General features: G+C 37.7%; 1 protein-coding gene and 1 long non-coding RNA gene across 6 annotated transcripts in view; one reads left to right on the forward strand and one right to left on the reverse strand.

Annotated features, from left to right (window-relative positions):
* Nucleotides 1-1,733, forward strand: part of EFEMP1 (EGF containing fibulin extracellular matrix protein 1) — a 67,939-nt gene extending 66,206 nt beyond the window's left edge. For 3 of the 4 annotated variants that reach the window (XM_029232000.1, XM_029232002.1, XM_029232003.1), the window contains one exon: nt 1,105-1,730. In XM_029232000.1, the coding sequence (XP_029087833.1) occupies nt 1,105-1,266 (162 nt within the window). In that variant the 3' untranslated portion in view covers nt 1,267-1,730. Of the gene's footprint in view, nt 1-1,104 lie in introns of all 4 variants that reach the window. The other variant, XM_029232001.1, reaches the window with a different exon arrangement.
* Nucleotides 1-12,902, reverse strand: part of LOC114900671 — a 191,808-nt gene that overhangs the window by 33,032 nt on the left and 145,874 nt on the right. The gene's annotated exons all lie outside the window — the stretch shown is intronic.

The following is a 12,902-nucleotide window of genomic DNA, read 5'->3' on the forward strand; positions in this document are numbered from 1 at the left end:
CTGCTAAATCCTAATCTACTGTTTCTATCCCTGCTCTCCTCTTGGCATTCAGATTCACACATCTACCTGCCTGCCTGTCCAAACTCATCTCCCTGCACTCTCCAGCACCCATCACATTGTTCATCAAAGTGAAACTGCATCCAGTTCTCCAGAACATCCTTCTTTACAAAACTCCCACTTATTCTGGGTGACTGTCCTCAGGCATTCAAAGGCCTTCCCTCAATGCTTCAGGGTCCCTCTGTTTTTCTCTGTGAATGCACACCTCTGTCTATCTTCATATATACCCTGCATATCCCTGTATATCTTAGCATTTGCCATATTCTATTGAAATTAACTACTTACATGCCTCTTCACCTTCTAGAATGTAGACATATCCACAATGTTGAGAAGTGAAAGATGACAACTTTATCAGTTCAAAAAATTATCAGATTCTCACATGAACTCCAGTCTCTATAAAGGCTAGAACTATTCAATAAAAGTGAAGAGAAACATTAACAGAGAGGGATGAGTAGAAAACAAAGAACTATCCAAAGAAAGCAGGTCCCTGTATCTGGAACTAATGACTATGTATGGATAAGGGATAAGATCCAGAAGGATTAGAACCAAGAAGGGACTAAGTAATGACTTTAATCCTACCTCAAAATTCTTCACTTGGGCTTCCCTGGTGGCACAGTGGTTAAGAATCCGCCTGCCAATGCAGGGGACATGGGTTGGAGCCCCGGTCCCAGAAGATCCTGCATGCTGTGGAGCAACTAAGCCTGTGCACCACAACTACTGAGTCTGCGCTCTAGAGGCCGTGAGCCACAACTACTGAGCCTGCGTGCCATAACTACTGAAGCCCACACACCTAGAGCCCATGCTCCACGACAAGCCACTGCAATGAGAAGCCTGCGCACGGCAACGAAAGAGTAGCCCCCACTCGCCACAACTAGAGAAAGCCCACACGCAGCAATGAAGACCCAACGCAGCCAAAAATAAACAAATAAATAAATAAATTTTTAAAAATTCTTCCCCTAATTCTTATAGGAAGTGTATTCACAAATAATAGAAACTGCAATACAAGAAAAATTATTCTCTCACTCCCTCTTTTTTCTTTTATTTTAGCAAACAAGTCCTGTAAGTGCAATGCTTGTGCTGGTGAAGTCGCTATCAGGACCAAGAGAATATATAGTGGACCTGGAGATGCTGACAGTCAACAGTATGGGAACCTTCCGCACCAGCTCAGTGTTAAGGTTGACAATAATAGTGGGACCATTTTCATTTTAGTCTTTTAAAAGAGTCCACTATAGGCATTTAAATCAGCCAAAGAATATTGTTATCTTAAAGCACTATTTTATTTATAGACATATCTAGTACATCTACATCTATATACTGTACACTCACCAATAATTCAAACAATTACACCATGGTATAAAGCGGGCATTTAATCTGTAAAGATTCAAAGTTTGTCTTTATTACTGTATGTAAATTAGACATTAATCCACTAAACTGGTCTTCTTCAAGAGAGCTAAGCATACTCTTTCCGGTGAAACTTGGATTCTTTTCTGTAAAAGTGGGACCAAGCAATGATTGTCTTCTGTGGTGCTTAAGGAAACTTACTGTAGCTCCACTGATAGTCTCATAAGGAGGCAGCCATCATAACATTGAACAGCATGCAAGTTCAAGAATGAGTTTTTTAACTGCTTGTAAGAAAATGGAAAAAGTCAATAAAGATATATTTCTTTAGAAAATGAGGATCTATCACACTTGTGTTGGTTTTTATTTTCATGATCAGTCTAAATGTAGTTGTTTATTACATAGTAGTAAATCATTATCACATAGTATAGTGGTTTCTATATTTTAAATTTTGTCAGAAATTTTTGTTATGAATATAAAAAAGCACAGTAATCAAAATTCCCCAAATGAATAAGATATCCCCTAGAAAATCATTATATTGAGAAATCTATGGGGAGGAGATGAGAAACAAATTCTTTCTAAACCACTTTGTAGTTAACCTGAAGAAGCAAACTCGGTGTACTAGTCAGTTTGAGTTGCTATAACAAAATATTATAGACTGGGTGGCTTATAAACAACAGAAATTTATTTCTCACAGTCTGGAGGGTGAAAATCCAAGATCAGGTTGCCAGCATGGTCAGGTTCTGGTGAGAACTCTCTTCTAGGTTGCAGACTCATATCCTCACATGGCAGAAAGAGAGCAAGAGAACTAATCCCATTCATGAGGGCTCCACCCTCATGACCTAAGTACTTCCCCAAGGCCTCAGGTTCTAATACTATCACATTGGGAGTTAGGACTTCAACATATGAATTTTGGGAGAACACAAACATTCAGTCCGTAACACTTAATAAATGTAATAACATTCCTGAATTCAGGACTTCCACAAGATGTGTAGCAAAATGAAGAAAAGTTATTTTTCTGAAAAAGTTTTGATTTCTGAATAAAATTAAAACCCTAAAACTTCACTAACGTATAACTAAAATTTCTCATCTTTATATTTGTTGCTCACAGAGTAAAGAAATGGTGATGGTTGTTATTCTTGGCATCCAGATTGACAATGAACTAAGTCAAATTACCCTCCCTCCTAACTCTATGAAAACATTTTATACCTTCTTGTTTGTTTAAAATGTAACTGCTTCACTTTGATGTATTATATTTTTAAATAAAAATAAGTATTCTTTTAGAGGTTTTTTTCTGTGTAGCTAATAACAGCCAATATAATTTTTGTGTCCAGGAAAAAATTATTTGTAGCTGCCAGAGCAAAAACAACCATTTGCTTCTTTAAAAAGAAACAATCTAAAGTTGAGGAAACAAAAGACTGTTAAAATCATTCCACAAAAATATATGCAGTCAATTTTTCTCTTACATCCAATTTCAAAGCACATATGAATAACCAGATAACCTTGCCACAGAAACAAATGTTCCTCAAAGAGTTGACAAAATGTGCAGTAATTGTCAAAAAGAAAGTTCACCAAGAGACCAAGGAACAAAACACAAACTTCTTATGTGAATAGGGCACGGGATGGGCTTTTAAAGGATACAGGGGCATTGGAACAATGATGAGAGAACAGGTGTAACCAGGAATCAGACAAGGAAGCAGAGTAAACAACCAGCCACAACACAGCAGGACTGTCGCGTATGTTGTCACCCCGTCCACATGATTACTTATAGTCCACGTAAATTCAGATTTGATCTAAACTTTTCCATTCTTAATCAATATACTGATTTTCCTACATATAGACACAGTTTTCAAGTCAGAGCTGGGAAAGATAAGAGTAAAAAAAAAAATGCCTAAGACCTTACAACAGATTTTTTACTTTTTTAAGCAAGAAGGCAGAGTCTTATCTGTACCTCCACAGAGGATTGTAGGAGAAACAGGAATCTCTATGAAATATTTATGCATAAGTCCTGACCTTCCACCCCCACCTCTAAACATATATATAATTATAGAAGTATATATAATCTATATATTAAGAAACATAGATTACATATAGATTATATATACTTCTATAATATATTCTATAAAATATTCTATAAATAATTTATATATTATAATTTATATAATTTAAATATAATCTATGATAAAATAATAATATATTTTATATATATTTTTGGACCTACAGAAGCCATTAACTGCAAAAAAGATGGTTTCCCTTTCATCCCAAAGCTTAGTCCTATTCACAAATCATAAAGACATGAAAAGGGTTGATAAACTAGTGTCACTGATGCAATCCCTTTTCTTTTCTTTAATTGTAAAATACACATAAAATTGACCATTTTAGGGCTGCCCTGGTGGCGCGGTGGTTGAGAGTCCGCCTGCCGATGTAGGGGACACGGGTTCGTGCCCTGGTCCGGGAGGATCCCACATGCCGCGGAGCGGCTGGTCTCGTGAGCCATGGCCGCTGAGCCTGCGCGTCCGGAGCCTGTGCTCCGCAATGGGAGAGGCCACAACAGTGAGAGGCCCGCGTACCAGAAAAAAAAAAAAAAAAAATTTGACCATCTTAAAGTGTACAATTCAGATTGCAATGTTATGCAAATATCACTACTATCTAGTTCCATAACATTTTCGTCACTCAAAAATAAATCCCATACCCACTAGCAGTCACTCCTCATTCCCCCCTCCCACAAGTTCTGGTGTTACCACTAATCTACTTTCTGTCTTTATGAATTTGCCTGTTCTAGACGCTTCATACAACTAGAATCATACAGTAAGTGGCCTTTTGTTTCTGGCTTCTTTCACTTAATATAATGTCTGCAAAGTTCAGCCATGTTGTAGCATGTACCAGACTTCATTCCTTTCTATGACTGAATAATATTCCATTGTATAAATATACCACATTTGTTTGTCCATTCATCAGTGGATAGACTATAGTTGATAGGTTGTTTACACCTGCAATTTCCTAGTCTAATTCCTAGACTATTCATAGATTAGGAATATAATCCTAGACTATTAGACATTATTAGACTATTATTAGACTATTAGACTGTTACATGTCTATCCTAGACATATAGATTCCTAGACTATTCATCTACTAATTTTACAGCCTAAATCACCCATTTTTAATTTCGTTTTTAACTAAAATGAACAGCAAGTAAAAAATCATTTTTCATTCACAGAAGCAAAGTCCTGGAAAGAACTTTGAAAAGCTAACACATGAGTTCCTTTACAGGTACAACTGTCCTCAGTAAACATAAAAATCTCATGCGCTCTTTAAATGTAATTTGAAATTCAAAATAAAGTAAATATCATCACTGAAAACAAACCAAAGCAGTAAGACAAAGCTGTGCTTTGTTTTCAAACTACACATGACTCCTTCCTCCCCTCCTCCATGAGAATCACTGATGTAAACCAGCTCCCATAGATGAGAATTATGAAAATAATTCGTCATCAGAATCATAATTATTCAGCAGCAAACTTCATTGAGCAACTTCTATGGTAATTTCTTCCAACATCTAACAGCCTGATGAAGCATAGAAGAACCAGGGTTCTAGTCTCAGTTCTAACCTTAACTAGCTGTGAGACTTAGCTTTTTGGGACCTTGGTTTCTTTATCCATAAAACTGCGATATTGAAACAAGGTGTTTTTCCAGCTTTAAAAACTGTACCTATTCCCTATGCCAGAGCTGCACTGAGAGAAAAGGTGACTCTATTTGCCAAACTTTTTAAAGCATTTGAGTATTTTTGTATGTAGTGGCTGTTGGGAAGCACTGGGCATTGGTGAAAAAGAAAACTATAGCTCCTACCCCAAAACAGGTCTTCAAAATGAGCGTTCGCTATTGGGGACAAGGACATGAGAAATAACCCAATTTAGCTATAAATTATTTGAATTACAATTCAAAATAAATATTTTGAGTATTCACTGTTAAATCGTGCATGTTTTACTCCTTTCCACTGATTCTAACTGAAGTATTATTTCTCATGTTAAACTGAAAGTCATTTTACATTGTTTCACTAGCAAAAAAAAGTCCAGCCATGGGTTCCCCCACTTCCAAACATGCTTCCAGGAAATTCACATGTTCCTACTAAGTAAGCCTCAATAATGAGGACTGAACTAGTCATTTCCATCACTTCACCATTCCAGTGCCCATACCTGGATTCTCAAACTTCATGCTCTCTGACTGGACAGTGTTGTTTTCTGATAGCAGTTAGGAAAGACCTCTTGGTTTTTAAGACTTCTCAGAAAGGAGAACACCTTCACTTCAGCTGCCAAATTTCCCTCATAAATAGCTGCTTTTTTTGACAGCTTGCAATCTGCATCCCCTCTAAACTTAAAATCAACCATTACATACGCTTCCTTTTAATAATAATAGGATTCTAAACTTAGATGCCACCTGGTCAAACCATGTTATTAAGACTTGCTCAAGGTCACAGTTTGTTGAGCAAGATCCCTGTGCCTTGAATGAAGGTCTTATGACTTAGATTAGGGCTCTTTTCATTGGCCATGCTCCAAATTTCAGCAACAACAAGCAATCCCCTTCCTTCCAAGGCTTCTTCCTGCAATGCCCACCCCAAATTGTGGACCAGCTTTGCTCGTTGCCATGACTAGTTGTCACCACTGCTGTTAACTGCAGTCGGATTGAAAAAGCACAGATACCAACTTGATTCTGATTTACTCTGTTAAACTTTAGCTCATTTGTTCTCTTTAAAAACTCCAGAGAGGTGGAAATAATTGTGTTACACAAAATACTCCTGAACTCTAGAAACTGAAATTCAAGGACCAATCATGTAGACCTTACTGTACTTGAGAGGATAGCAATTTCTAAAAGAAAAAAAAAGCTTATTCCTAAAGATACAAACAGAGATCTCTCTATGGGGGAGCTTTGAGAGCAACAGTAAAGATGGAATGGGACTAGCATTATCCTTGTTCAAAAGTTAGACCAAAAGGCTTAAAGAGTCCTTCCTTCCATAAGATCAGTGAAAGGTAAGGGGTTAATGAAAGATTACTGCCATTCTTGACATTGGTTAATATGCATTAGGTGATTACTGAAGGAGCAAACAATGAACATCATTACCTCATCTCCTAAAGGATTCTTGCTTTAGAGGCTTGAAATAAGATAAGAGATACCACATTTTATTAACAACTCAGTCCTCAATGGGGCTTTTGGTTCTTTCAAAATGTTTAAGTTAAAATGACCTCCCCCCGCAAATTAGGGTTTTTTATTGTGATTAAAAATATATAAATATTGGAGGGTGGAAATCACCTACAAACCAATCCTCATTTTTATCTAAAAAATTGTAGTCATCTCTACCACTCTGCCTCTGCAAGGAAGGTGTTTTAGTGAATCTAAATGACGGAAATAGAAACATTGTTTAATACCCTACGACCACCTGAACACAACCCAATGGGATTATTATTTGGGGGGAAGCTTCACAAATACAAGTTTATTGTTGAACCTTGTTTCCACAATGCAAGCAGTTGCTTATGTTTTGAATAGCCATATATGCTTCTAACTTTCTAACTCTTCTTTTAAAATATAGAACAGCTGCTGGTCTGCTTATATGTTATGCATAAGAAGCCCACAAGGGACAAAGCCTTCCATTAATATGTCGAATTATTTTTAACACATTTATATTTCTATCCTGAATCATCATCTCAGAAAGATGGCAAGTTTCCATCTCCCCAGCTGGGGGGAGCACCTGCAAAATACAAGCACAAACTGTGACACATCTGGTACCAAAAAACCAATCTTGTTTCATCTGGCCAGCAGACTAAAATATCAAGATCGTTGAACAGAAACAAGGCAAAAAGTTAACTGCCATTTATATGTAGTCAACACAGATGTCTAGTTAAGCTGTTTATATTGTAAGCGCATGTGTATGTTAACGGAGCACAGACCCCTTTAATAAGCCAGAGTTGGAATATAAACACAAGATAATTTTAAAGACCTGAATGCAATAATTCAGTTGTTTTTTATCTTCCCATAGAAACTAAATTAGTTTCATCCAAATCTCAGCACTCTTTTTAAACAGATGCATATAGCACGAATAAATAATTTTGTTGCATAGCTCCAAATTGTTTATTTATTTCCTTTAAAACTGTATTCTATCTTTTTGTATCTTAATATTTAGACTGTTTCTTTAAGTGGTAAATTACTTGCACATGACTTAAACCAGGTGTCCTGGTTTCTGTTGCCTCAAAAGAAGACCCTGTTACAGAACTTAGTGTTGGTAGTTTGACAGGTTAACTTAGGAAGCACAGGTGAGAAACTAGGGAAAGTGAGTCAGGGAAGGGAGAGATGCCAATCTATGAGTGAGTTAATGAGTGGGTCACTTCTGTGGGCAAACTAGCACTTAGTATCTTTGGGGATCCTCTGAGAAATAGTGTGGAACTCACTTCAAAAGCATCCCACCAGAAGCCGCCTAGACTGGGCTGTTTATCTGCAACTCCCATCCCTGGGCCACTAATGCCACACCCACTTATAACTACCTGCAGGTGGGTGAGCTTCCTGGCACTGGAGAAAGCCCTCAGGCAGAGGAGAAGAGAAACAGAGGCTTGATAGGGGAGCTTGTCAGTGAGCTAGAAACTCCTACTGCAACCCCCAGTAAGCTTCTGTTGCTGAGGGGATGTCTGGTGGGCAGCAATATCCACACTGCTTGGAGTCTGACAACAGAAGCACATGTAACTGGCCTGATGGCTTCATACCTCATGAGTCTTTCCTTAACCTTTTTCTGTTGGCTCTCTACCTTTTTTTCCCCCTCTCTTCCTTTCTGTAGAGAAAACTCTAGTCTTCTCCTCTGTGTATCACTTACTTAGCAAATCAGGCACCAAACATGTCCATTCGATGCAAAGACACATAAGACATTACATAAAGTGGTATTGTATACTTAATACCATGAGCCTATCTAATTCCAGAGCACATCACAAGTCCAACTACAGAGTATTATATAAAATTGGTTGCCCTTCAAAGATGAATTTTCAAGGAACCTAGTGAAGCTAAAACTTCAAGGCCCTTGCCTTGCACCAGTCCTTTCCAAGGCCCTGAAGGGATCCTACAATGTGTTCACAGTGTCATATTATTTTTGTAAAATTTGAAAAAGTAATACATTTTAGCTGGATGGGTTAGTATTGATCTTTCCTCTTAGGTTCCACCCTTCACACTTCTCCTCATGTTAGGTAGCACTGGGACGGTCACAAGGATTTTTGGGAATCCAGCCCAGGAAATTGAGTTAGGAGGGTACATTTAACTTGGCCTTAGTGGAACATACCTATATAGTTCACAGTCACTTCTATGTATGTTTAATTCCAGTTCCTGTCTGGTGTAGGAATAGCTTCTAAAAATATTCCTACCACCTTCTGTGTTGATTTTACCTGACAGCATGCACAGAGTCTCAAGGCCAGGGGTCCTATCACAATTTAATGTGTCCTACAGCATCCAGCACCAGAGTAGGTAGTAGAAGAAAAACAAGTCTTGAAATATGCAGAGCCAGAAGCTAATCTATGGAATATTCTCCCAATCACCAGAGGTGTAAAATGAAAAGCAGAGGATTTGGTTTTTATTCAATGCCTTTTCAAGAATATATTTAATTATGTAGCATAGGCAATTATAAATGCACCATACCATGAAAATATTTTTCATATATTTCTATAAGAACTCACTAGAAATTATTCTGACAATGAGAAGTGAATTATAACCCCCAAAACTCTGTTTCAGATAATACCAAAAACTGTAATTAATTGAGACAAAGAAATAAATTTCAAATAGAAGTAATGAATAGACTCTTGCGTTGATCAAATTAACGAAAAGGAATGAATCATGTGAACACACTGGGAAGGAATTTAAGTGTCCTGCTACTTTGATATGAATACTAACACCAGTAAAGAAAACATAAAATTGTAATTTTACTACCACAACAAGGGCACTGTCAACTCACTAGTTAGTGTGGCCATTTCAAAGGGTGTTTAACATTAGTCCCTGCACAAGAAAACTTAGAGTGATTTAGAGTTGTACATATCTTATGTGATAAAAACTTGATAGGGGTTTCCCAAATTTGACAACAATTCTAAAAATTTGTATATCATTGCCAAAAGGCTTGTGAAACCAAAGAAACCTTTCTGTAAACTGTCAATTTAACATTTTTTCTCAACCATTCTAGAAGATAGAGTTATCTTTCTATTGTCTCTGTAAGAAAGGACTGTATAGCACAGGGAACTCTGCTCAATACTCTATAATAACCTAAATGGGAAAAGAACTTGAAAAAGAATAAATACATGTATATGTATAACTGAATCACTTTGCCATTCACCTGAAACTAACACATTGTTAATCAACTATACTCTAATATAAAATAAAAATTAGTAAAAAAGAAATGATGTTACAAAATTATTGCCATAGGCAATCAAACAGCATTTTTCCAAAAAAATGTAGGGGAAAAATTATTACAAAGGAGTTCCTGGCAGCTAATTAATAAAAAATATTATTTTCCCAGACTGTGATATTTGCTGTCAGCTTTTAAAATTTGTGATTTATTTGTGATTTCTTTTGCTATTCTAAATAAGAATTCACTTTTGTGTCTAATTTTGCATTTATAATTTTGTATTCTTTCCCTTAAAGTGAGCTTCTAAATATGTATAAGTTTTGCTCAAAACCTGGATACATCCCTAATTGCATGAAGTCGCCCTGTGCCTAGCATATATGGGGCTTTTGTGAAAATAGACAAGGACATTTAATCTGGGCCTTGGAATATTTGAATAGGCAGGGAAAAAAGGTATAGGAGATGACCCTTTATTTCAAACTTAACACCACAATGTACAGGCATCAATTAATCTTGTTAATAACAATTGTGTATTTAAGAGTTGCTAATTTCTGACTCAAGCTCAAAAGTTCAAAAGTATATTTCAACCTCTGGCCTCTATTAGATGTGTTCTTGTAGTGATTCAACATTCTGTTCCCCCTGTTGTCTCTTAGCAGCAATTATCTGCCTTTATTTCCTAATCTGGTGATTAGCCATTAAACATTCACTGGGAATCCACTATGCACAGGGCACTGTGCTAAGTACTAAGGGAGCAAAGGTAAATATGACATAATCCCTGGCCTCAAAGAACTTAAAATATGATTAGAAAATTAAACACAATAAATTTGGGTTCAATTTGTTTTAAGTAGTCACTATTTATTGAGCACCTATATTTATTGAGGTGCTTTCAGTCCATTATCTCATTCCTCATATTCATCCAATGAAGAAGGAATTTTTAGCTCCATTTTACTGGTGAAGAAGCAGATTCAATGACTTGCTTAGGGTCAAATATCAAGCAGGGGCAGGACCATGACTGGAAACAAGACCCATATGTCTCTAGAGCCTTAATATGTTCTAAGGGGAGCACAGCTGAGAGCATTTAACCCTGCCTGGGAGATATCAGAGAAGGCTGGGCTGATCTTAAAGGTGGAATAGGGTTTGTCCCAGTAAGAAAAGGGTATTCCAGCAGAGGGGAATTTACACACAAAGGTAAGGAAGTAAAACACAACAAGGGACATGTCAAGAAACCTCATAAATCTTGTAGTTCCTAACTTAACAAGATCCTGACTCCTAATACTAAACAATGTGGTAACAAATCTCACTCCATCCATCAGTTTTTTCATTTCCCCAAACTTTCTTTCTTTCTTTACTTCTCTCCTTATTTTATTCTTTCCACAAGCATGGATATGATGGCTGTTTAAACACCCTTCCTGCATTTAATGAACTTAGTTTATTGGGGGAAACAAATTAATTAAATAATCTCACAAACAAATGTAAAATTGCAATTATGACAGAAGCTACCAAAAAGGCAGGTGGTGCTCCAAGAACCTATAATAGGAGGAAATCAAATGACCTACCATGGCATCCCTTGAAAAATGTCTCTAGAGATGAGCTCTTGAAGATGAATAGGAGGTAACTGAGTAAAAAGGGAGGGAAGGGCTTCCCTGGTGGCGCAGTGGTTGAGAGTCCGCCTGCCAATGCAGGGGACACGGGTTCGTGTCCCGGTCCGGGGGGATCCCACATGACGCGGAGCGGCTGGGCCCGTGAGCCATGGCCGCTGAGCCTGCGCGTCTGGAGCCTGTGCTCCGCAAGGGAGAAGCCGCAACAGTGAGAGGCCCGCGTACCGCAAGAAAAAAAAAAAAAAGGGAGGGAAGAGCCTTCAGTAAAAGGATCTACATACACAAAGGCCCTTTGGAGGGAAGAAGTATTTTGTGGGATGGAATACAAGGGACTGGAATGCCGGTGTAGGTGAAGCTGAAAATGTAAGAGGTGGCCTGATGGGAGATAAAGCTAGACAGGGTACCAGTGTAGAATTTGTCTTTATTCTTAGAGAAATTGAAAACTATTTAAACATTTTAAGCAGGTAAATAATGTCATCATATTTGCACTTTGGTAAAACACCCTTTTACCTTGAGATAGACTGGAAGGGGGTCAGAATGGATGCAGGTTATGGATGCAGGTTAGAAGACTATGCAAGCAGCCCAGGAAAAGATGATATGCTAACTTGGACAAAAGTATTGGTGGAGAGCACGAAGAGAAATGAACAGATTCAATATACATAGGAGACAAAGGACTTAATGACAGGTTGCATATGGATAATAAAGGAGAAGGACATGTCAGGAATGAGCCTAAGTTTCTGGTAGCCCAATAGGCAGACAATTGTTTCCAAGCAGAGATTCAGGAACCGAGTTTCTTCTATTTGGGACCTCTACTCCCTGCAACTGATGGCTTCCAAGGTCCCTGTGCTCATCTACATCAAGAGGTGGATCAATGGCGGGTTGAAAGTGAGAACATTTTATGGGGCAGGACTGGAAGTGGCTTACATCGCTCTGCTATATCCCTTTGGCCACACTTGTGAGGAAGGCTGGGAAATAGAGTCTAGCTGTGTATTCAAAAAGAAGAGCAAAGGAGTTTGGTTACTAGCTAGCAGTCTCTGCATCAATGGAGAAGCTAGAAAGTGAGTACGGTTGACCACTGAACAATGCAGGGGTTAGGGGTACCAACCCTCTGCCCACTCAAAAATCCATCCAGCCCACCTTATACTCCATATCTGAGGTTCCACATCTATTGATTCAAGCAACTGCGGATTGTGTAGTACTATTTTATTTACTACTGAAAATTTGCATATAAATAGACCCATGCAGTTCAAACCCATGTGGTTCAAAGGTCAACTGTATATTCTTAAGTATGGCAATGGAAGTGTTCCACTGGAGCAGAGAACAGTTTTCTAACTCCTTGATTATTTTTTAGTTTCACTTATTTTTCTCTATATCCCTTCTCTTTAACATACTTCTTGTGTTCAAGGGTAAGTAGAACACTTTACTTAGTTCCACACTTGTATGTATTCATTTTTAATGAGGGCAAATCACCTTTTCAATACCTATTTATTCATTCAATGGATATTTAAATGTCTACAGTTGTCTCAGTCTAGTTGTTTACTCCTTGTCCAAGGATG

This window comes from Monodon monoceros, unplaced genomic scaffold (genome assembly GCF_005190385.1).
Source record: "Monodon monoceros isolate NGI ecotype Baffin Bay Population unplaced genomic scaffold, NGI_Narwhal_1 Super_Scaffold_19, whole genome shotgun sequence".
In the NCBI taxonomy this organism is placed as follows: domain Eukaryota; kingdom Metazoa; phylum Chordata; class Mammalia; order Artiodactyla; family Monodontidae; genus Monodon; species Monodon monoceros.